Consider the following 18,781-nt stretch of genomic DNA (forward strand, 5'->3'; position numbering starts at 1 on the left):
GGGGAAGCTGATTTTTGTTCTATGTGTATGAAAATATGTATAAAAATTATATTACTTTTTTTCGTGCGCTCCTCTCACTAGGAAGAGGTGGCTAAAATCAAGAGGAAACTGATTTTCGAGTTCTGTCACAAGTACGTTTGGTCAATGAACAACGGCTCTTATTTGGAGGAAATTACCGTACGCATGAAAAGAAACATGATACATGTCTCTCTACTCCTTTTCAGATTTAATAAACATATGTCACTGTGTTGTATCAGAGGGCAGATTGTTGCTCTTTGTCACAGTCTCACATCACTATTAGATGAAGTGCCAAACATCCGCAAAAAACATTTTGTGACTGGACCACCCAATGAAACCAAATCAGACCTGCAGTCTGAGGAGAACGTGTCCCCTGATCCAAGGTGGAAACATGTGCATTACTGAATGTAGGAATAAAATGAAATTTCTGTCATCACTTTGTTTATCTTTGGACCACAAAAGCAGATGTTTGGCAGAATGTTAGGAGCTTACAGCCTTAGTCGATATTAACTTTCATTGTTTGGAAAATACCAACTTAGACTTTGCGCTAAACGACTTCTTTTGTGCCCCATGGAAGAAGAAAAGTCCTACGTTGACATTTAGATGACAGAATGTTCATTTTTTGGTGATCTATCCTCTTAAATCTTTATCAGTTTACACAATATAAATGCCAAGACTGTTTTCGACTCATCAGGACATTTCAACCTCGCCCTAAAAGACTGTTATCAGCTGATGGAAAGAGTCTCATAAACCTGTGGTTCATCCCTCATTACACAGAGGTGCTGCTCATGTTCAAATCTCTCGAGGAAAAGGTAAGAAATGCATCTTTGCCCCAGTTCTCAATAATATACTGTGGCCCTAAACGTATTTGGGCACTTAAGCCAAATTTGAAGGCATACAGTAGGACTGTTTTTATTGCAACGGCATCCATGCAGAACATTTTTATAACATTTCATTTTGATAATGATAGTGTCGAATCTCCATTAAAGGAAGGAGGTTAAACCTCTCGTAAAACACATACGACTACTTAATTTGGTAGATTTTCTTTTTAAAGGGTCTATTATTGATTTGATAAAAAGACTGCTCTTGTTCATATAAATCAAGCTCACAGGACAAATAAATATGTAGGTGGTGACAATTGTGACAAGTGGGAAAACAAACAGCTTTTAAGTTTGAAAAGATGACCAATTGATTGACACCCATTATGAAATTGCAGGTTTTTGATTTGTTTTTATTGTTATAGAAGAGAAAATAAAGTAAAAGTAAGAAATATGCATGTAGTCTTGGTTTATCATTTCCCTTTTGTCCGCAACCATTGCCTGTGTGTGTGTATATATATATGCAGGTTGGGGAGTAACAGAATACATGTAACAGGATTATGTATTTAAAATGCAAAATATGAGTAACTGCATTCCACTACAGTTACAATTTAAATCATTGGTAATTAGAATACAGTTACATTCAAAAGGTATTGATTACTGAAGAGATTACTTTGCCTTTTGTTGTCATTTGTTTCATTTAATATTTAGTCCTTTCAGATTGAAAACATATATACATATAAATGATGCGATCCAAAGTGCATTTGAACAGCAGTGAAACACTTTCTTATGATGTGTTACATTCATACGAGCAGACAGAGAAGTACGTTTGGAGCAGAAGAAATAGAAATAAACCTTGTGTAAATTGTCAGCTTTACGCTAAGCTAAAATGCTAATTCTAGCCATTTTACATGCACGTGATACCAGACACCATCATATTTTTTATCAAGAAAATTCACGTTAGATCACACTTAAAAAAAAATAAAAAATAGTAAGAACTTTGATATTAGGGCAAAAATCATATTCTTGATAATAATTTTTGTATTGTTTTCCTGTTAAAATATTGAAAAATCCTTCAAATAAGATCAGATTGATTGATCTTGTTTTAGAAACAACACTGCAGAAGATATTTAGGTTTTTCAGAGAATGTATTTTTAACATGTGTATTTTGTCTTACCGTACTGGCAGAGTCTTTATAGTCAAAACAAGTAAATAATCTACCAGTGCTAAAAAAGTAATCCAAAGTATTTAGAACACACTACTGACCTTGAGTATTCTAACGGAATACATTACAAATTACATTTCACAGCATGTATTCTGTAACTGTAGTGGAATACATTTCAAAAGTAACACTCCCAGCATTATATATACCAATATATATATATATATATATTTATTTTTCTTCTCAATATACTATACTTACTATATTGTTTGCAATTTCTTATTGGGTCTTGTAAAGACTGTAGTTTCTCAACGGTTACAATTGTGACCAAGAATACAATAAATCACATACTTTCACTACCTATTTTGAAGTATTTTTTGGAAAAGGCATTTAGTTTGTTTCATTGGAATATCCACAGATTAAAATACATGTTAAAATTAGACAGGCTCCATGCATACACGTTTTGAAAAAAGGATTTAAATAAAAGAAAATGTAAATGAGCATTTAGATAAACTATATAAATTAGATATGTAGGTATGTATGTGTGAATGTTTTGATTTTATTCCTCTTCATTTACTTTGTTTATATTTACACATTATTATTATTATTATTATTATTATTATTTTAATAACATTTTATAAATAACCTACCATTCAAAAGTTTAGGGTCACTTACTCATTCTTTATTTATGTATTTATTTATTTTTTCCACATTTTAGAATAATAGTAAAGTCATCAAAACTATGGAATAATAGAAATGGAAATATGGGAATTCTGTTATGACTTAAAAAATCCAAAATAAATTCTGTTATATTTTAGCAACTTTAAAGTAGTCACACTTTGCCTAGAATGTACTCTTGACATTTTCTCAAACAACTTCTTGAGGTTTCACCCTGGGTTGCATTTTAAACAGTGTTGAAGGAGTTCCCATCTATGTTGGGCACTTAGTGGCTGCTTTTCTTTATTATTCGGTCCAAGTTTTTTTTTTTTTTTTTTTATTACATTTTAGTTTTATAATTAAATAAATTGGGGGCACAAATTATATTTTTCTCGACAAAATTAATTTCAAACATTTAAGCATACAGATCAAAAGATTTTTAAGATCTTGAGAAACTTTTCAGGCAAGTGACCCCAAACTGTTGAACGGTAGTGTGTGTATATACACTCACCTAAAGGATTATTAGGAACACCTGTTCAATTTTTCATTAATGCAATGATCTAATCAACCAATCACATGGCAGTTGCTTCAATGCATTTAGGGGTGTGGTCCTGGTCAAGACAATCTCCTGAACTCCAAACTGAATGTCAGAATGGGAAAGAAAGGTGATTTAAGCAATTTTGAGCGTGGCATGGTTGTTGGTGCCAGACGGGCCGGTCTGAGTATTTCACAATCTGCTCAGTTACTGGGATTTTCACGCACAACCATTTCTAGGGTTTACAAAGAATGGTGTGAAAAGGAAAAACATCCAGTATGCGGCAGTCCTGTGGGCGAAAATGCCTTGTTGATGCTAGAGGTCAGAGGAGAATGGGCCGACTGATTCAAGCTGATAGAAGAGCAACTTTGCCTGAAATAACCACTCGTTACAACCGAGGTATGCAGCAAAGCATTTGTGATGCCACAACACGCACAACCTTGAGGCGGATGGGCTAGCAGAAGACCCCACCGGGTACCACTCATCTCCACTACAAATAGGAAAAAGAGGCTACAATTTGCAAGATCTCACCAAAATTGGACAGTTGAAGACTGGAAAAATGTTGCCTGGTCTGATGAGTCTCGATTTCTGTTGAGACATTCAGATGGTAGAGTCAGAATTTGGCGTAAACAGAATGAGAACATGGATCCATCATGCCTTGTTACCACTGTGCAGGCTGCTGGTGGTGGTGTAATGGTGTGGGGGATGTTTTCTTGGCACACTTTAGGCCCCTTAGTGCCAATTGGGCATCGTTTAAATGCCACGGCCTACCTGAGCATTGTTTCTGACCATGTCCATCCCTTTATGGCCACCATGTACCCATCCTCTGATGGCTACTTCCAGCAGGATAATGCACCATGTCACAAAGCTCGAATCATTTCAAATTGGTTTCTTGAACATGACAATGAGTTCACTGTACTAAAATGGCCCCCACAGTCACCAGATCTCAACCCAATAGAGCATCTTTGGGATGTGGTGGAACGGGAGCTTCGTGCCCTGGATGTGCATCCCACAAATCTCCATCAACTGCAAGATGCTATCCTATCAATATGGGCCAACATTTCTAAAGAATGCTTTCAGCACCTTGTTGAATCAATGCCACGTAGAATTAAGGCAGTTCTGAAGGTGAAAGGGGGTCAAACGCAGTATTAGTATGTGTTCCTAATAATCCTTTAGGTGAGTGTATATATATATATATAGACCATTTACCATTTATACACTTTTATTTTAATGTAGTCACTATCTTTGAGTTTTAATTTCTGTGTGTGAATAATTAAATGTGAAGCACAATTTAGAAATAACTGGGTGAAGGATAATAGATGTTCTTGTTACAGGAATGTCACCAAGCTCTTCAAAACACACTGCAAATAATATCATCTCTTCATGATGTCGTCTATTTCCTGGTGAGCTTTGCTCGGCTGGGCAATCCAAACACGTCCTTCAATCCCAACAGTGCTCAGAGACTTACAGCGAACTGGGGCGGATCTGAGAGCATCGGTATACAATCATTTTGGAAAACACAGGGTGTGGCTCATATCCAGCATTCTTCAAGCACAGTGTTAGTGTTGTTAATGCTCTGATGTTTGTCCAAAGGGGCTGAGCTGTGGGACGTCCAGCGACAGATTGACTCTCTCCATGAGCCCAGAAGTTCAGAGGCTGTCGGGCGGCTCCTGCAGCTACACAGGGAAGTTCTCTTCCTGCGCTTTGATACTGCAGTACGGTACATGATCAGGTAGGGGAGAGTGGAGAATAGATGTGCCACTTTTTACTTCAGCTTCCCTCTAGATAACGAGAAATTAGCTACAAACTACAGTAATATGCCTAGTTACAGTGAGGTCTTTTTAAGAGTAGCTGTAGTGTAATCACATAAAAACACAGTATTTCCCGTTTTGTCTCTCCACAAGGGAAGTGTTCCTCTCCTCTGGAAACATCTCAGCCTATCAAAGCGTGAGTGAAAACATGAGCCACGCCCTCCCAGTCATGAGTGACAGTGTGAAGGATGAAGACAGTTTTCTCTCTGTTCCTCAAACACTAGATCCATGCAGCCTGCAGGTGAGGAAAGCATCTGCGTCTGTGCAACAGTCTGGTTTCGGAAGTAAAAATCCCATTCATTTCTCCATAGGGGAGTCGATTCTGAACTTATAAACCTTTAAAGACAGACCTACCGTAAGCTCTGAGGTTGTTAATCGATCGTAGATGCTTCTGTTGAATTCTTTCATCTGTTTTATTTCAAATTCGTTAAAAAACTCGTTTAATAGCAGAGTGCCTGGTGAAGAACTACACTACCCATAATCCTACGGGGGAAATCCTCCAATCAGAGAATCGCAGTACACGAGATTTTCTTTGGCCTGATTGGCCCGATTTTGCCTGGCTCCCACGTTTATGGTTTCACTGTATGCCAAACATAAGAATATACAAATATCAAGGTAACCATCCCTTCCCATCCCATCCCATCCCTTGCTGTGGAAAATAAATTGATCAGATAAGCACATAGCCACCCTTAGAACTGAAAATACTGTACGGTAATTTTATTTCATTTAAAGCAGAACTTGAATTGAATGAATAATATATGGAGTCAGATGCATTATTAGAATTATAAGGCAGCAAGGTTGGAAAACAACATTTTGAATTCACAGATGACAGCAGGGCTGGACTGGTAATCTGGCATACCGGGCATTTTTCCGGTGGGCCGACGCACTTTGGGGCCGATCGTGGCGGACTGGCCATTGGGAGAACTGAGCGGGCCGGTGTGTCGGCCGTGAAACGGGCCGAATGGGCCGTTATAAGCTAAAAAAATCGGCAACTCGTGGGGACACTCCTCCGCCCCTGGCAGCGGCCCTACCGCTCCAGGCAGTCGGGAACACTTCCCTTCTCCCCTCACAGACGGTGGTCTTCCTCCGACTCCTCTGTGTTTCTGGGGGATGGCAGGGCTCTCCTCCGCCCCTGGGAGCGGCTCCATCGGTCGGGGAGTCCAGTCCCCACTCGCCTCACGGACGGCAGCCGTTCACCTTGTCCGGGCGGTCGGTCTACTCCCTCCCCGGTGGATGGCAGCAGCGCTCCCCTGGGTGGACGGCAGTGTCGAGGACTCTGCGACGGGCATCCCTCCTCCTTCCCGAGTTTCGGCACCAGTGGCCTTGGTACAATAGGAAGGAGGCGGCGAGAACCGGCTTGATAATATAAATAATATTTTAATGATAAACTTAAAAGACAAACACACATGACGGACATGTCCGTAAACTATCTCTCTCTCCCACTCTGGGTACTCTGCGTTCCTTTTATGTCTCTCTCCGCATCACTATAACAAGACACAGGTGTTATTGTTGATTATAAACCAGGTGACAAGCCTTACCGCTCTCTCTCTCTCTCTTCCGCAGACTGACACACGACCACGCCCCCACGCCACAGCTAGATTAACCCACTTCTATTCTGAAGTTATAAAAAAAGTGACAAATGATTTTATATTTCGTATATTGAGCTGTATTGGTATATACAGTATAGTAAATACGTCTATCAGTTGTATTGGCCATAAGAGTAAAAACACAATCTGGAATTTGCGATTTTACATCGTTTCCGTTATAACATTAATCGACAAAGCTTTAAACGGCTTATTTAAATGCATGTGAGAGTTTTGTCTAGTCTAATGTTAACCATTTAAAATTCACACTGAACTTCAAACTTAGTAGCTGTTGTGTTTTCTGCAACTTATACGTTACTAACGCTATATGAACGACTTCTCGACTGGTCAGTCGCAGACCGCTTGTAAGTAGCTCTTAGTAGCTGATCAGAATGGAGGAGGCGGGACCTGCCAGAATATGGGGGAGATAACGCAGCTCTGACAGCTTACAAAGGCCCAGTGAAACATTAAGCCCCGGGACCCCGGAGCACCTTAATGCGGACCCTGTTTGTTCTATTATCCAATTTTTTTTAAAACACTTTTTTGTTGTTGCTTCAAATCAAAGTTTGTAATGTTGTGATTCACCTCAGAGCTGGTTGGTTTGGTTTGTGGCTCACAACTTCTTGTGAAGGATTTTATGGAATCCCTATAGAAAAAAATTAATGGGAAAAATACTGGGAATGGGAACACTGTTGTGCTTTATTCCACATCTCACAGCCTTTCCGAGTTCATTCATTTAAACATTTGGACTGTTTTTATAATGCTTTCAGCAATACAAAATATTCTGTATTTTAAAAATGTATTTCTAAATGTGGTCAGTTTGTTCTATAGTGTTATCTAAAATTTATGATTGAAAAAAACAACAACTTATCTGTCATCTTAGGTTGATTCAGCTGATTTGATATAGCGTAAGACCATCATTAAACAAATGTAAATCTTCAGGCAATTTCTGATGGGCAATAAAGTGATGTGATTAATCCAGTGGCGTAGCCGAGGGGGGGCTTGGGCCCATCCAAATTAGACCCAGGCCCACCCAGAATATTACAGATTATTCTTTGACTTCAAAAATATGTGTATAAAACTGTTAAAAATGTGCATAAATTCTGATTTCTAAAAGTGTAAAAGAAATATCTGAATGTGCCGCTTCTCTGTTGTTAAGGAAAATGTGTTAAAATTATAATTTTGTCCGAAAACTTGGCTCTTCCATTTTTGTTGATGCTTTGCTACGCCCTTGGATTAATCCATGATGAACACAGTTTAATATAATGCGATATTGTTGGTTAATTTAATGGAAGATATTATGAAAAACCAAGAAAAGCTATAATTTTTATATTAAGAGGTCTTTGGTATGGGGGAGAATCTGGGTGGGGGTTTGTGGGACAGAAAAAGGTTGACAACCTCTATTTTGATACATTTTACCATATTTATATCCATTTTCAAAATTCTGTTCTACCCCCACAAAATGTGCCAATTCCATACAGACCTAGTAATAATAGAGCAACTGGACATGATGTTACAAATCCAAATTTCTTACCAAGACAGCATATGTCTTGTTTTATCAAGCTGTTCTTCTGGTGTGATTTAACTTTTCATAACTTCTTCCTTTGTGTTTTTAGGCCCAAAAATGGTATCCATGGAGATCATTTCTTGCATGCCATGGATCACACCCCTTGATGATATGGGACGTCCCGCCGATTGAATATTACATGCAGGTGTGCTCTTCTCAGAACCTTCATTATCGCATAAAGTCTTATGAGTGATTACTAGCATAATCGTACATGTTTTGCATTTTTGTAGCTCTGTTTGTGTGATCTGAATGACCGCTGTAGAATGGAGGCTAACGGGGCGATACTGGGCGTAGCTCTGATCATTGATGATGTGCTCAGTAGTGGATGGGACGCAGGACCCCTTCAGCTACAAAGCATTGGAGAGACCAACAATACTGTTGAGTCTGGGGAAGAAGTATATTTACATTTTACACAAACTCATTTAGTAGTTGCTTTTATCCAAATACAAAATCAGCAATGTAGAAGTTTTGTGCTCATGACATCTTTATCCTATCTGCTTTTTAACTACTGTAAGCACAATTGTCTCTGTACTGTCGCCTGTCAGGACTCCAACGATAACATGGGAAATGAGGGGGGTGGAAATGAAGTTATGTCTAAAATTCAAGACCCCATAAGATCCCTGATGAACCAGCGAGGATTTTTACTGCTTTGGAAACAAATGGAAGTTTTCAAAGAGAGCTGGACACATCGACAGCTGGGTTCGGTGAAAATAAACACCCCTGAAGTTTTTAAAAACATCTCACAACTTTACAGGTTAAGAACTTTTCATCATAACCAAACACGCTCTTTGGTAACTGCTAAGAATTTCAAATGAATCGGTTTTGTGTGGTGTTAACGTTTAAAATCAGTTGTAAGGACCCATGTTGTGACCCATAATCTTGTGTTGTAGAACGGAGATTTACTTTCCCAGTATGCAAGCTCTGGCCCAGCACATGGGTAAAGAGAAGGAATATGAGCTTGTGTTGTCTCAGAATCAGTCTGTTCAACCACCTCCAGGAGCAGCAGAGGTTGACATCAAAACATGGCAGGTAAAGTACATGAACTTCCCTTGTATTCTTTATTACTGTAATCTATCATCTATAGACAATTCATGAATCTAAACATCCAGTTACAGGCTTAACCCTCAGAGACCCAGCATAGCAGAATTGCAATGTTTGTTTAAAGCAATCAAATAATAGCAGAGGCTATGTGCACTAAAAGTCTAAATAGCAACAAAAAGCATCTTCTAAGTGCAAATAGTGTTATATGGTATTTTCACTAAATTAATTAAATAGCAGTGTGTTTATTGTTCTATTGTGTAGAGTCCAACAAGCACCCTACACCCACCCCTACCCCTAAACCTAAACCCCTAAAACGGGCTAAAATGATAAGCTAAAATGAGCTGCCACATTATGCAGAACGGACCACAAAATGGCGCCGTGATATGCAGAAAATTACAGCGAACTGGTCATATTGGTTCTGATTTGTTGTTGCTGTAGTAACCGAAGCACAAACTGTAAAGGCACAGCCCTCTTCTGGAAAGCAACAGCTCATTGCATTTAAAGAGACACACACACAGAATTCCACCCAAATGGTATATAAAATGGTGTATATATATATATATAATTTGTGTGTGTGTGTGCATAGATACTTGAGAGGGGCCTCTTTTTGACCTGGGCCAGAAATACATGCAAATTATTTGACCCTATTTTAAGATTTTGGCATTTGAATTTCATAATACATTTCCATCAAAGTTGTATTCATTTAATTTTTACTAAATTAAATGAATACAACTTAAACTTATTATTATTGTTAAAGATAACTACATTACATTTGATGGAAGTTTGTTGTGAAATTAAAATGTTTAAATCTTCAAATATTTTTTTGGAGTGTAACCACCTACACTGTAAAAAAGAAATCCTGTAAAAAAAAAAACCGTAAACTACTGGCAGCTGTGGTTGCCAGCATTATACTGTAAAAATACGGTTTGTTACCGTTCTTGAAATTAACAGCAAGTTACTGTTTTTGACAGCAACAATATACAACTGCAATTTAGCTGCATATTGCTGTTAAATTACTTACTGTCTGCTGTTGTTGAAATTAACAGCTATGTTCCCAGCATGCACTGCGGCATGAAGAATTTACTTGGATTTGTATCTATTTGCTGGTTTATTTATAGCAACCACCAAAAACATCCTGGCCAATACACAACATCCTAACTATCACCCATAACACCTTAGCAACCACATAGCAACATGCTGAAAATCCCACAGAAGCTCTTAGCAACTTAGCAACACCCAATAAGTTTAGCATCTTCTTTAGAAAAATGTCAAATTCTTTAGTTTGATATCTCAAGCATATAGTGCATCAAACAGTTGCTGATATTTCTGCTGAATGTGTTGCAGTTACTGCGACTCTTGGAGATCACAGAGTGTGACATGATCCGAGCCGTTCAGATGAGGATTAGCGGTGAAATGACTCTAGTGATGTCAGAGCGCACGCGGCATGACACCGAGCTCCCTGCAGGTACCTATTAGCCTATGCTACTTCAGGTACCCACAGAAGATCAAAGAGCATCATAGGAGAACGGGCGCTGAGCCTCGTTCTCTCTGCAGGCTGTCATTAGGAAGCCAATAAACCTCTATACTACAGAGGACTGAACACTGGGATCAAGAGTTATTTGAGTCATCACAGAGTTTTAGGTTAAGGATGACCTGATGGACCGGGTCGGTGTGAGAGTTTTGGGCTAGTTGACGGATCTGTCACTTGCCTTATTGGTTTTAAGTCTTGCAAATGTAAACATAAACAGTTAGAACAGGTTCAAAATTCAAAAAGTGAGGTTTTCGCTCATGTCATGGGTGTCATGTCTGTGTTCCTCTGCTGTTTTCACATGGCTTGTAGATCTGTGGAAAATGGCCTCCATGAAGCACAGCTGCTCACTTGAAAGACCCCAGGTAGTGGAGAATTTCATCCAGCAGTTAATGAACGGCGACGAGGATGAGACTGAAGCACAGGTTAGAAACCGGTCAACTGAAAATACTTCTCACGAGTGTTATTATAACTACATTTTTCCATTCGTCGTTAATGTAATGTTTTTAATGAATAGACTTAGTATGATAACAGAACTTTGAAATACTGTACCTGATAAGAAAAATGTAATCTAAATAATTCATAAACTTACACATTCTCTGCAGCTTGTGATTAATTCTTAAATAAATATCACCTAATTTGAATATGCTTTCAGCTATCAATAAATTGCATTGATTATACAATATTTATTAATGAAATATAATATAAGTAGCCTTTATTATATTAATTTATTCTGTTATATTAATCGCTATAAAAGTTATAACAACATAAATGAATAAGAAATAAATGAATAAATACATTTTAATAATAATTAATCCATGAGCTCCGCAGCTTGTGATTAATTCTTAATTAACATAAATAATGTTTTTATATTAATATTACATAAATCTATTATGTTATATTAATTGCGATATTAATTATAACAATATAAATAAATGAATAAATAAATACTACTACTAATAATAATACTTAATCCGGCAGCTTGTGATTAATTCTTAAATAAATATTTTTCCTAATTTGAATATGCTTTCAGCTATCAATTATTATTGTGTAATTAATTAATTTACTATACAATATTTATAAATTAAATATAATATTTTATAACAAATACAATATTTGTTTTTTGAATTTAATATAAATTATGTTTTATATTAATATTATATAAATCTAGTATTTTATATTGATTGCGATTATTAATTATAACAATATAAATTAATAATAATAAATAAATTAATAAATAAATACTACTACTACTAATAATAAAATTTAATCCAGCAGCTTGTGATTAATTCTTAAATAAATATTTTGACAAATTTGAATATGATTTCAGCTATCAATTATTATTGTATAATTAAATTAATTTATTATACAATATATATTAATTAAATAGAATATTGTATAGCAAATATAATATTTATAAACAAAATATAATTTTAAGTAATGTTTATTATATTAATGCATTATATTATATTAATTGATATATTAATTATAACATAATAAATTCATTATAAATAAATAAATAAATCCTAATAATAATAATAATCATCAATCTTTATAATAATTCTACCGTTTCAGTCCATTCCACAAAATCCCACAGATGAGCTATTGATGTTGATGATATGTATGGCAAATATTAAATGTTTTTAGGTGACCTTCTCCAAAGTTCATCTGCAGGAGTGTTTGACTGATCTAGCTTGCGCTGTAATGAATCGTGAGCGGAGCACCTTCCAGCAATATTCACAGTTTTACGAGCAAATCCTTCAACAGCAGGGACAACTACTCTACCAGAGAGAACAGGTACAGAAAGAGTCCATCTATTTAACCCTCTCAACTGCTTGTATATAAGCGGAATAAAGTCTGGTCCACTTTGCAGCTAATTCTGGCCATAAACTGCCCACTTAAACAGGAAGAGATCATCTGACTGACATGCAAAGTGACCAACAACAGTTTGTTTTGTTTTTATGTGCCATTTAGGGGAGAAATGACAATAATAGGCAGTAAAATAGACCAGTTATACAGCTGAAAATGTGCATATACAGTTCTAATATTTAGTTTAATATCTAATGAGCACCTAAACTCTGAACATCTTTGAAATATTTGATGCTACAAATCTTGCAAACATTGGCAAACCCAATGGTTAGTTCTTCCTCAAAAGCACTTCATTGTAGCAGCCGAGTACCTTGTAAACTCGACTTGTTTCCTGGTGGACTGAAGTGAACCGTGTACTCAGCCAACTAAAAAACTGGTTTTTGTCACCGCTTGTCAGACAGTCAGTGATCGGACTGTGGACGTCTGAAACTGAGGCTGCTAGTATGTATCTTCCTAAGCACTCAATATTCTTTTTTCACAGGATGTTAAAGAGCTTGAAGGCAAAGATCTGCAAACCAATGACTCCTATACAAAGGTATAGTGTGAGAGTGAGTCTGAGTGAGATAGCAATATACCATAATTTGTTCATATTATACCACAGCATGGTCAGTAAACACATGTCATCACAGGTAGCAGAGGTTTGTCGGGAGATGATGGTCGAGATCACAGCTCTACGTGCCAGAGTCACTCAACTAGAAGAGGAAAGGAGAAGTTTAGATCAACATCTCAACCTTAAACACAGAGAATGTTACGACACGCTGGTTCGCCAGCTCTTTTCTACGTGTATTCTTCTGAAGGTATGTATCTCTTGAGACCTTACGAAATTGTGTTGACGGCAGTTTTCTTTGCTGTGCTGACATATTTACTATTGAAACAAGAAGTTGGGGTCGGACATGTTAAATGGTTTGTCCTTTGTTTATATGGCCGATAGTCTTAAGTTTATGCTGAAAAACCATGCGGGACAGATTGTACCATGGACAAAAGCAATGAAAACACTTTCAGAATTTATTCCTGCCACATTCTCATTCATTTAACTTGCCGATTAATTTTGACGATTGCTTTATGTGAATAAACAAAGGTTCTGATTTCAACATTATTTGTACTTCAGACCTTTGTTTTGTTGTCCAAGAAAAACTAGGGTTACCATTTAATGGGTGACCACTAAAAAATGGGTAAAATGTACCATTTTCTCAGACGGAGCCACATTGAGAGCCCCATATCTCTGGGATTTAACAATATAGGGCCTTCAGATGTAAAATACAAAAAGGAAAGTTTATTTTGAACCAGAATCTAAAAGGATATTTAGATATATTTAATACTTCTTGAGAAATAGGCACTCAAACTTTGCAAAACAACACAATAAAAGTGTTTTTTTCCCATTTTTGGACTCCCACCACTGGCATATAATGCAACAAGGTGTGCTGAAACCAACCGATGTTAGTAATAGACTTACCTATCTTTGTGGAAGAAATTAAATAATGATGCTGACACCTTTCTAAAGTTATTTTTTTAACCTGTAGTTTTCCTCCAAATCCATAGGCGAAAATGTAATTTTGACCCTCCTCTACAAAATAATGGATTATTCAGTAAATTTTGATTCTTGGCATTGTATATTTGGGATTTCATCATCATATATTTTCATCTTTCACCAGTAAAAAATCTAAATAAAACTCTGAGTTGGCACGGAATTACCATAAAATCCAAAAGTCTCAAAACTAACAGACCTAGACTGAAAGCCACAAAACTCGAATTTTCATTACATGGGGTCTTTAAAACCTTTGGTATGTTGTTGATAGAATTTATGCAGCATGACCTCCCAGTTGACTCGGATCTCTTTGTTTTGCCTGCAGTCGCAGCTTGACAAATACCATGTGAATATGGACCAAGATGTGAGACAGATGGTGAGCAGAGTGAGGAAAGAGGGCATAGACAGAATCATCAAACTGAAAAATAAATTGTCATCTACCAAAGATAACGAGGCCCTCACTCAGACCCTTAACGAGGTAATATGCTATTTAATATGCTGGAATAGTCATAAATCATATTGTTAGTATAATATTGTCACTGTCTTATTCAGAAAGAGGTGTTAGAAGATCTTTATGCAGAGAACAGCAAGCTGGTTGGACTTCTCTGTAAACTGAAAGCATTTCAACACTGGAGAGTGGCGGTCGATCAAGGCAAACTGCAAAAAGAGCTGCTGCAATGGCGACAGGTATTGTACTGAAATGAATACTTCACCCAGAGGTATTGGATAGTCTTTGGACCTCTTTGATTTCAGTAATGCTGAATGTGGCTCCTGTGTGTCCAGAATGAGTGGTCCTGTAAAACAGAAGCCGTTAAAGTGAAGATGATCTCAAAACAGAGAGAGATCGCACTAAAACAAGAGTTGGATGCCATGAAGGAGGCCATGCTGCAGTATAAGACCAATTATGAACACATCAAAAGACAGATCACCATGCAGGTATGACACACAAAGGGGGAAATCCATTTAAATGAATTGCACCTCCTGATAGCATATTTGCATGCATGGTTTATTTGCATACCTGGTTTATTTGCATGCATGGTTTATTTGCATGCATTGTCTGTGTTGTTTTACAACCCGTTTCACTCCCAGATTTATGCAAATCAGGTAGTGTGCAGACACCCCCACAAAATCAAGTTTTTCACATCTGGATTTGGGTATCCTCTGCCATTCCTCCTTGCAGATCCTCTCCAGTTCTGTCAGGTTGGATGGTAAACGTTGGTGGACAGCCATATTCAGGTCTCTCCAGAGATGCTCAATTGGGTTTAAGTCAGGGCTCTGGCTGGGCCATTCAAGAACAGTCACAGAGTTGTTGTGAAGCCACTCCTTCGTTTATTTAGTGGTGTGCTTAGGGTCATTGTCTTGTTGAAAGGTGAGCCTTCGGCCCAGTCTGAGGTCCAGAGCACTCTGGAGAAGGTTTTCGTCCAGGATATCCCTGTACTTGACCGCATTCATCTTTCCCTCGATTGCAACCAGTCGTCCTGTCCCTGCAGCTGAAAAACACCCCCACAGCATGATGCTGCCACCACCATGCTTCACTGTTGAGACTGTATTGGACAGGTGATGAGCAGTGCCTGGTTTTCTCCACACATACCGCTTAGAATTAAGGCCAAAAAGTTCTATCTTGGTCTCATCAGACCAGAGAATCTTATTTATCACCATCTTGGAGTCCTTCAGGTGTTTTTAGCAAACTCCATGCAGGCTTTCATGTGTCTTGCACTGAGGAGAGGCTTCCGTCGGGCCACTCTGCCATAAAGTCACGACTGGTGGATGGCTGCAGTGACGGTTGACTTACTACAACTTTCTCCCATCTCCCGACTGCATCTCTAGAGCTCAGCCACAGTGATCTTTGGGTTCTTCTTTACCTCTCTCACCAAGGCTCTTCTCCCCCGATAGCTCAGTTTGGCCGGACGGCCAGCTCTAGGAAGGGTTCTGGTCTTCCCAAACGTCTTCCATTTAAGGATTATGGAGGCCACTGTGCTCTTATGAACCTTAAGGGCAGCAGAAATGTTTTTGTAACCATGGCCAGATCTGTGCCTTGCCACAATTCTGTCTCTGAGCTCTTCAGGCAGTTCCTTTGACCTCATGATTCTCATTTGCTCTGACATGCACTGAGAGCTGTGAGGTCTTATATAGACAGGTGTGTGACTTTCCTAATCAAGTCCAATCAGTATAATCAAACACAGCTGGACTCAATTGAAGGTGTAGAACCATCTCAAGGATGATCAGAAGAAATGGACAGCACCTGAGTTAAATATATGAGTGTCACAGCAAAGGGTCTGAATACTTAGGACCATGTGATATTTCAGTTTTTCTTTTTTAATAAATGTGCAAAAATATAAACAATTCTGTGTTTTTCTGTCAGTATGGGGTGCTGTGTGTACAATAATGAGGAAAAAAATGAACTTAAATGATTTTAGCAAATGGCTGCAATATAACAAAGAGTGAAAAATTTAAGGGGGTCTGAATACTTTCCGTACCCACTGTATGAAGATATAAACTTGAAGAAATACTGGCATACTGTCTTACTACATACTCAAAAGTATGCATACTGCTGTAGAAGTATACAGATAAGGACGCAACCAAAGACTAGATGCACTCTGTGTCTCAAATGATGCACTACACACTATGCAGATACAACATACACTATGCACTCAGACATGTAGAATATGAATTATTAAAGTCCCAAATGGAACACTTGATGTTTTTTTACTAATTGGAAGCATTCCCTTTTTTACTGCTTACAGAAGTGGCGTTTCAAATGCACGTGATGTGTTGCTGCTAGCTTTAGCGTGTTAACTAAATTCAGCTCTGCACTTATATCTCAAATAATGAACATATTCAGTCAGCGCATGGTGATGGTAAGGCATTCAACTCATATTTGTAAGGTGCTGTCTTCACTGACATTTCGCTAGTTGCTACATTCTCCATTATTTGTCAGGTGTCAGGTACCTAGAGCCAGATAACTCCGCCCCTTTTGCTATGTACAGTAAGCCGTGGTCGTGCCCAACATTGCACACTCCGTTTTGATGGTTAAAGAAGTACATAATCCGGATATATTTTTGTTGCATTTTCAATGTTAAAATACTACTCGAACTACTTACTCTACACTACAGAATGGCTTAGAATAGTGCAGAAGTGGCCGGTTTGGAACGCACATACAGTTAGCAGAAGTTTTTGCGATAGTAAAACACATGTAGACAGATGTAAATATAAAAAGCTTTGCCATTGCTATGATCACAGTCTCAGAAGCTACAGGACATGGAACACCGATCTGCACGAGACGCACAAAGCCGACAAGAAATCGAGAACCTGCGAATGCAAAGTCTGGGGCAGCTACAGGAGGACACGGTGGACAAAGACGGTCAGCTGCGAGCTCTGAGTGCACAACTGGAGATGAACAGTCGAAAGACAGAACAGCAACAACAACGCAACCGCAAGCAAATCAAACATGTGAGTCTGATCAGCATGCATTTACTTTATATTAATTTAAAATGTTTGAAATATTGCAAACATCTCGATTATTGTATTTTTAAGGCGAGAGATCAGCTTCATCAGGAACGGAGCCTGAAACGAGAAGCGTTCCAGCATGTAGATAAACTGCAAAGTCAGATGCACAGTTTTGAAGCCACATTGTCTCAGTCCACCATTCCCTCAGGTGCTCTAAAACATGCTTCACTTTATTTGGCCTGTTTACAGCATTGAGGAATTTTCCTACATGTATCATTTACAATTGGTTCCTTTTCATTTAAGGGCGACACAGTTCCTTAAGAAAGCTGTGTTTAAGAAATGCTTCAGCTGGTAAATGACTCTTACAGTACATCCTTTCTCTGACACTATTTAAAAGAATTTTCTCTTCATAGCTTTAATCGCTGAACTTTGTGGCTTGTATCGCAGGATTGCTAAGGAAAAACTCAGCTACATCATTGATAAACAGTAGCTTTATATATAGAGATTATACAACTGAAGGCCTTGATGCTCAGACTGGTTGGAGGGAGTCTTGGACACCTCTGGATAGACCAAAAACAGTGAGATATTCATTTGACTTACACTCAGAATTAAAACACTACAATGAATGATTATTTGCAAGGTGACTCGCTTTCACTGAGAGCCTTTTAAAGTTCGGAAAGAACTTAAATACTGTGGTGTGACTTTAGATGTTCCTTGATGTTCCTCTATCCTCATTCACAGAACACCAGTGGTCTACATCTGGACATTTCAGAAGCGCTTTTGCCCAGTCTTACTGATGGAACCTCATCTTCTAACCAAACATCATATCCGAATCTAAGACTGGGTCACAAATAATCATCTGAACCACATTTTATCAACAAATCTGATGCCTTTCAATTTATTGTTAGACTTTTGACACTTTTTATTGTTAGAAATTATAGAGAGAAGACAGAAAATTGGTGGGAGAGACGGGATGAATGGTTTCGGGATGCAAAACACAGGCCGGATTCGAGCCTGTGTCTCCCACATATGGTCTAAGGCTCATGCACAGAGCACATGCACTACTGTAACTGCTAGTCCACAGTTCGGACAGATCTGATCTTTTTCATCTGAATTGTGCATTTATTAACTAGTAATGCTTAACATTTACCATAACCATTATAGAGCGCAACAGTCTGGTTCTGGAAATGTAAGCGCAGTGTAGTTCTAGCAGGAAGACT

At 38.0% G+C, this 18,781-nt stretch overlaps 1 protein-coding gene across 1 annotated transcript; it reads left to right on the top strand.

Moving 5' to 3' along the window:
• Positions 1-237: 237 nt before the first annotated feature.
• si:ch73-242m19.1 (coiled-coil domain-containing protein 162) lies at positions 238-18,741 on the top strand. The gene is made up of 22 exons (XM_052153667.1): positions 238-401; positions 713-830; positions 4,525-4,687; positions 4,784-4,922; positions 5,095-5,242; positions 8,201-8,296; positions 8,382-8,546; positions 8,697-8,905; positions 9,042-9,180; positions 10,537-10,657; positions 11,033-11,145; positions 12,368-12,517; positions 13,071-13,124; positions 13,219-13,386; positions 14,440-14,592; positions 14,667-14,801; positions 14,898-15,050; positions 17,355-17,564; positions 17,649-17,769; positions 17,865-17,912; positions 18,009-18,139; positions 18,303-18,741. The coding sequence occupies exons 1-22, from the start codon at positions 238-240 to the stop codon at positions 18,414-18,416; spliced, it is 3,012 nt and encodes a 1,003-aa protein (XP_052009627.1). The 3' UTR covers positions 18,417-18,741.
• The last annotated feature ends 40 nt before the right edge of the window (positions 18,742-18,781 follow it).

The sequence above is a fragment of the Xyrauchen texanus genome, chromosome 22 (genome assembly GCF_025860055.1).
Source record: "Xyrauchen texanus isolate HMW12.3.18 chromosome 22, RBS_HiC_50CHRs, whole genome shotgun sequence".
In the NCBI taxonomy this organism is placed as follows: Eukaryota; Metazoa; Chordata; class Actinopteri; order Cypriniformes; family Catostomidae; genus Xyrauchen; species Xyrauchen texanus.

Bases quoted from the DNA above. Each gene is read 5' to 3' on its own strand.
- si:ch73-242m19.1 (XM_052153667.1), top strand. From the start codon at position 238: ATGTCACTGTGTTGTATCAGAGGGCAGATTGTTGCTCTTTGTCACAGT. The intron at 8,906-9,041 runs GTTAAGAACTTT...CTTGTGTTGTAG, and splicing joins AACATCTCACAACTTTACAG to AACGGAGATTTACTTTCCCA. The intron at 17,913-18,008 runs GTAAATGACTCT...CTTGTATCGCAG, and splicing joins TTTAAGAAATGCTTCAGCTG to GATTGCTAAGGAAAAACTCA.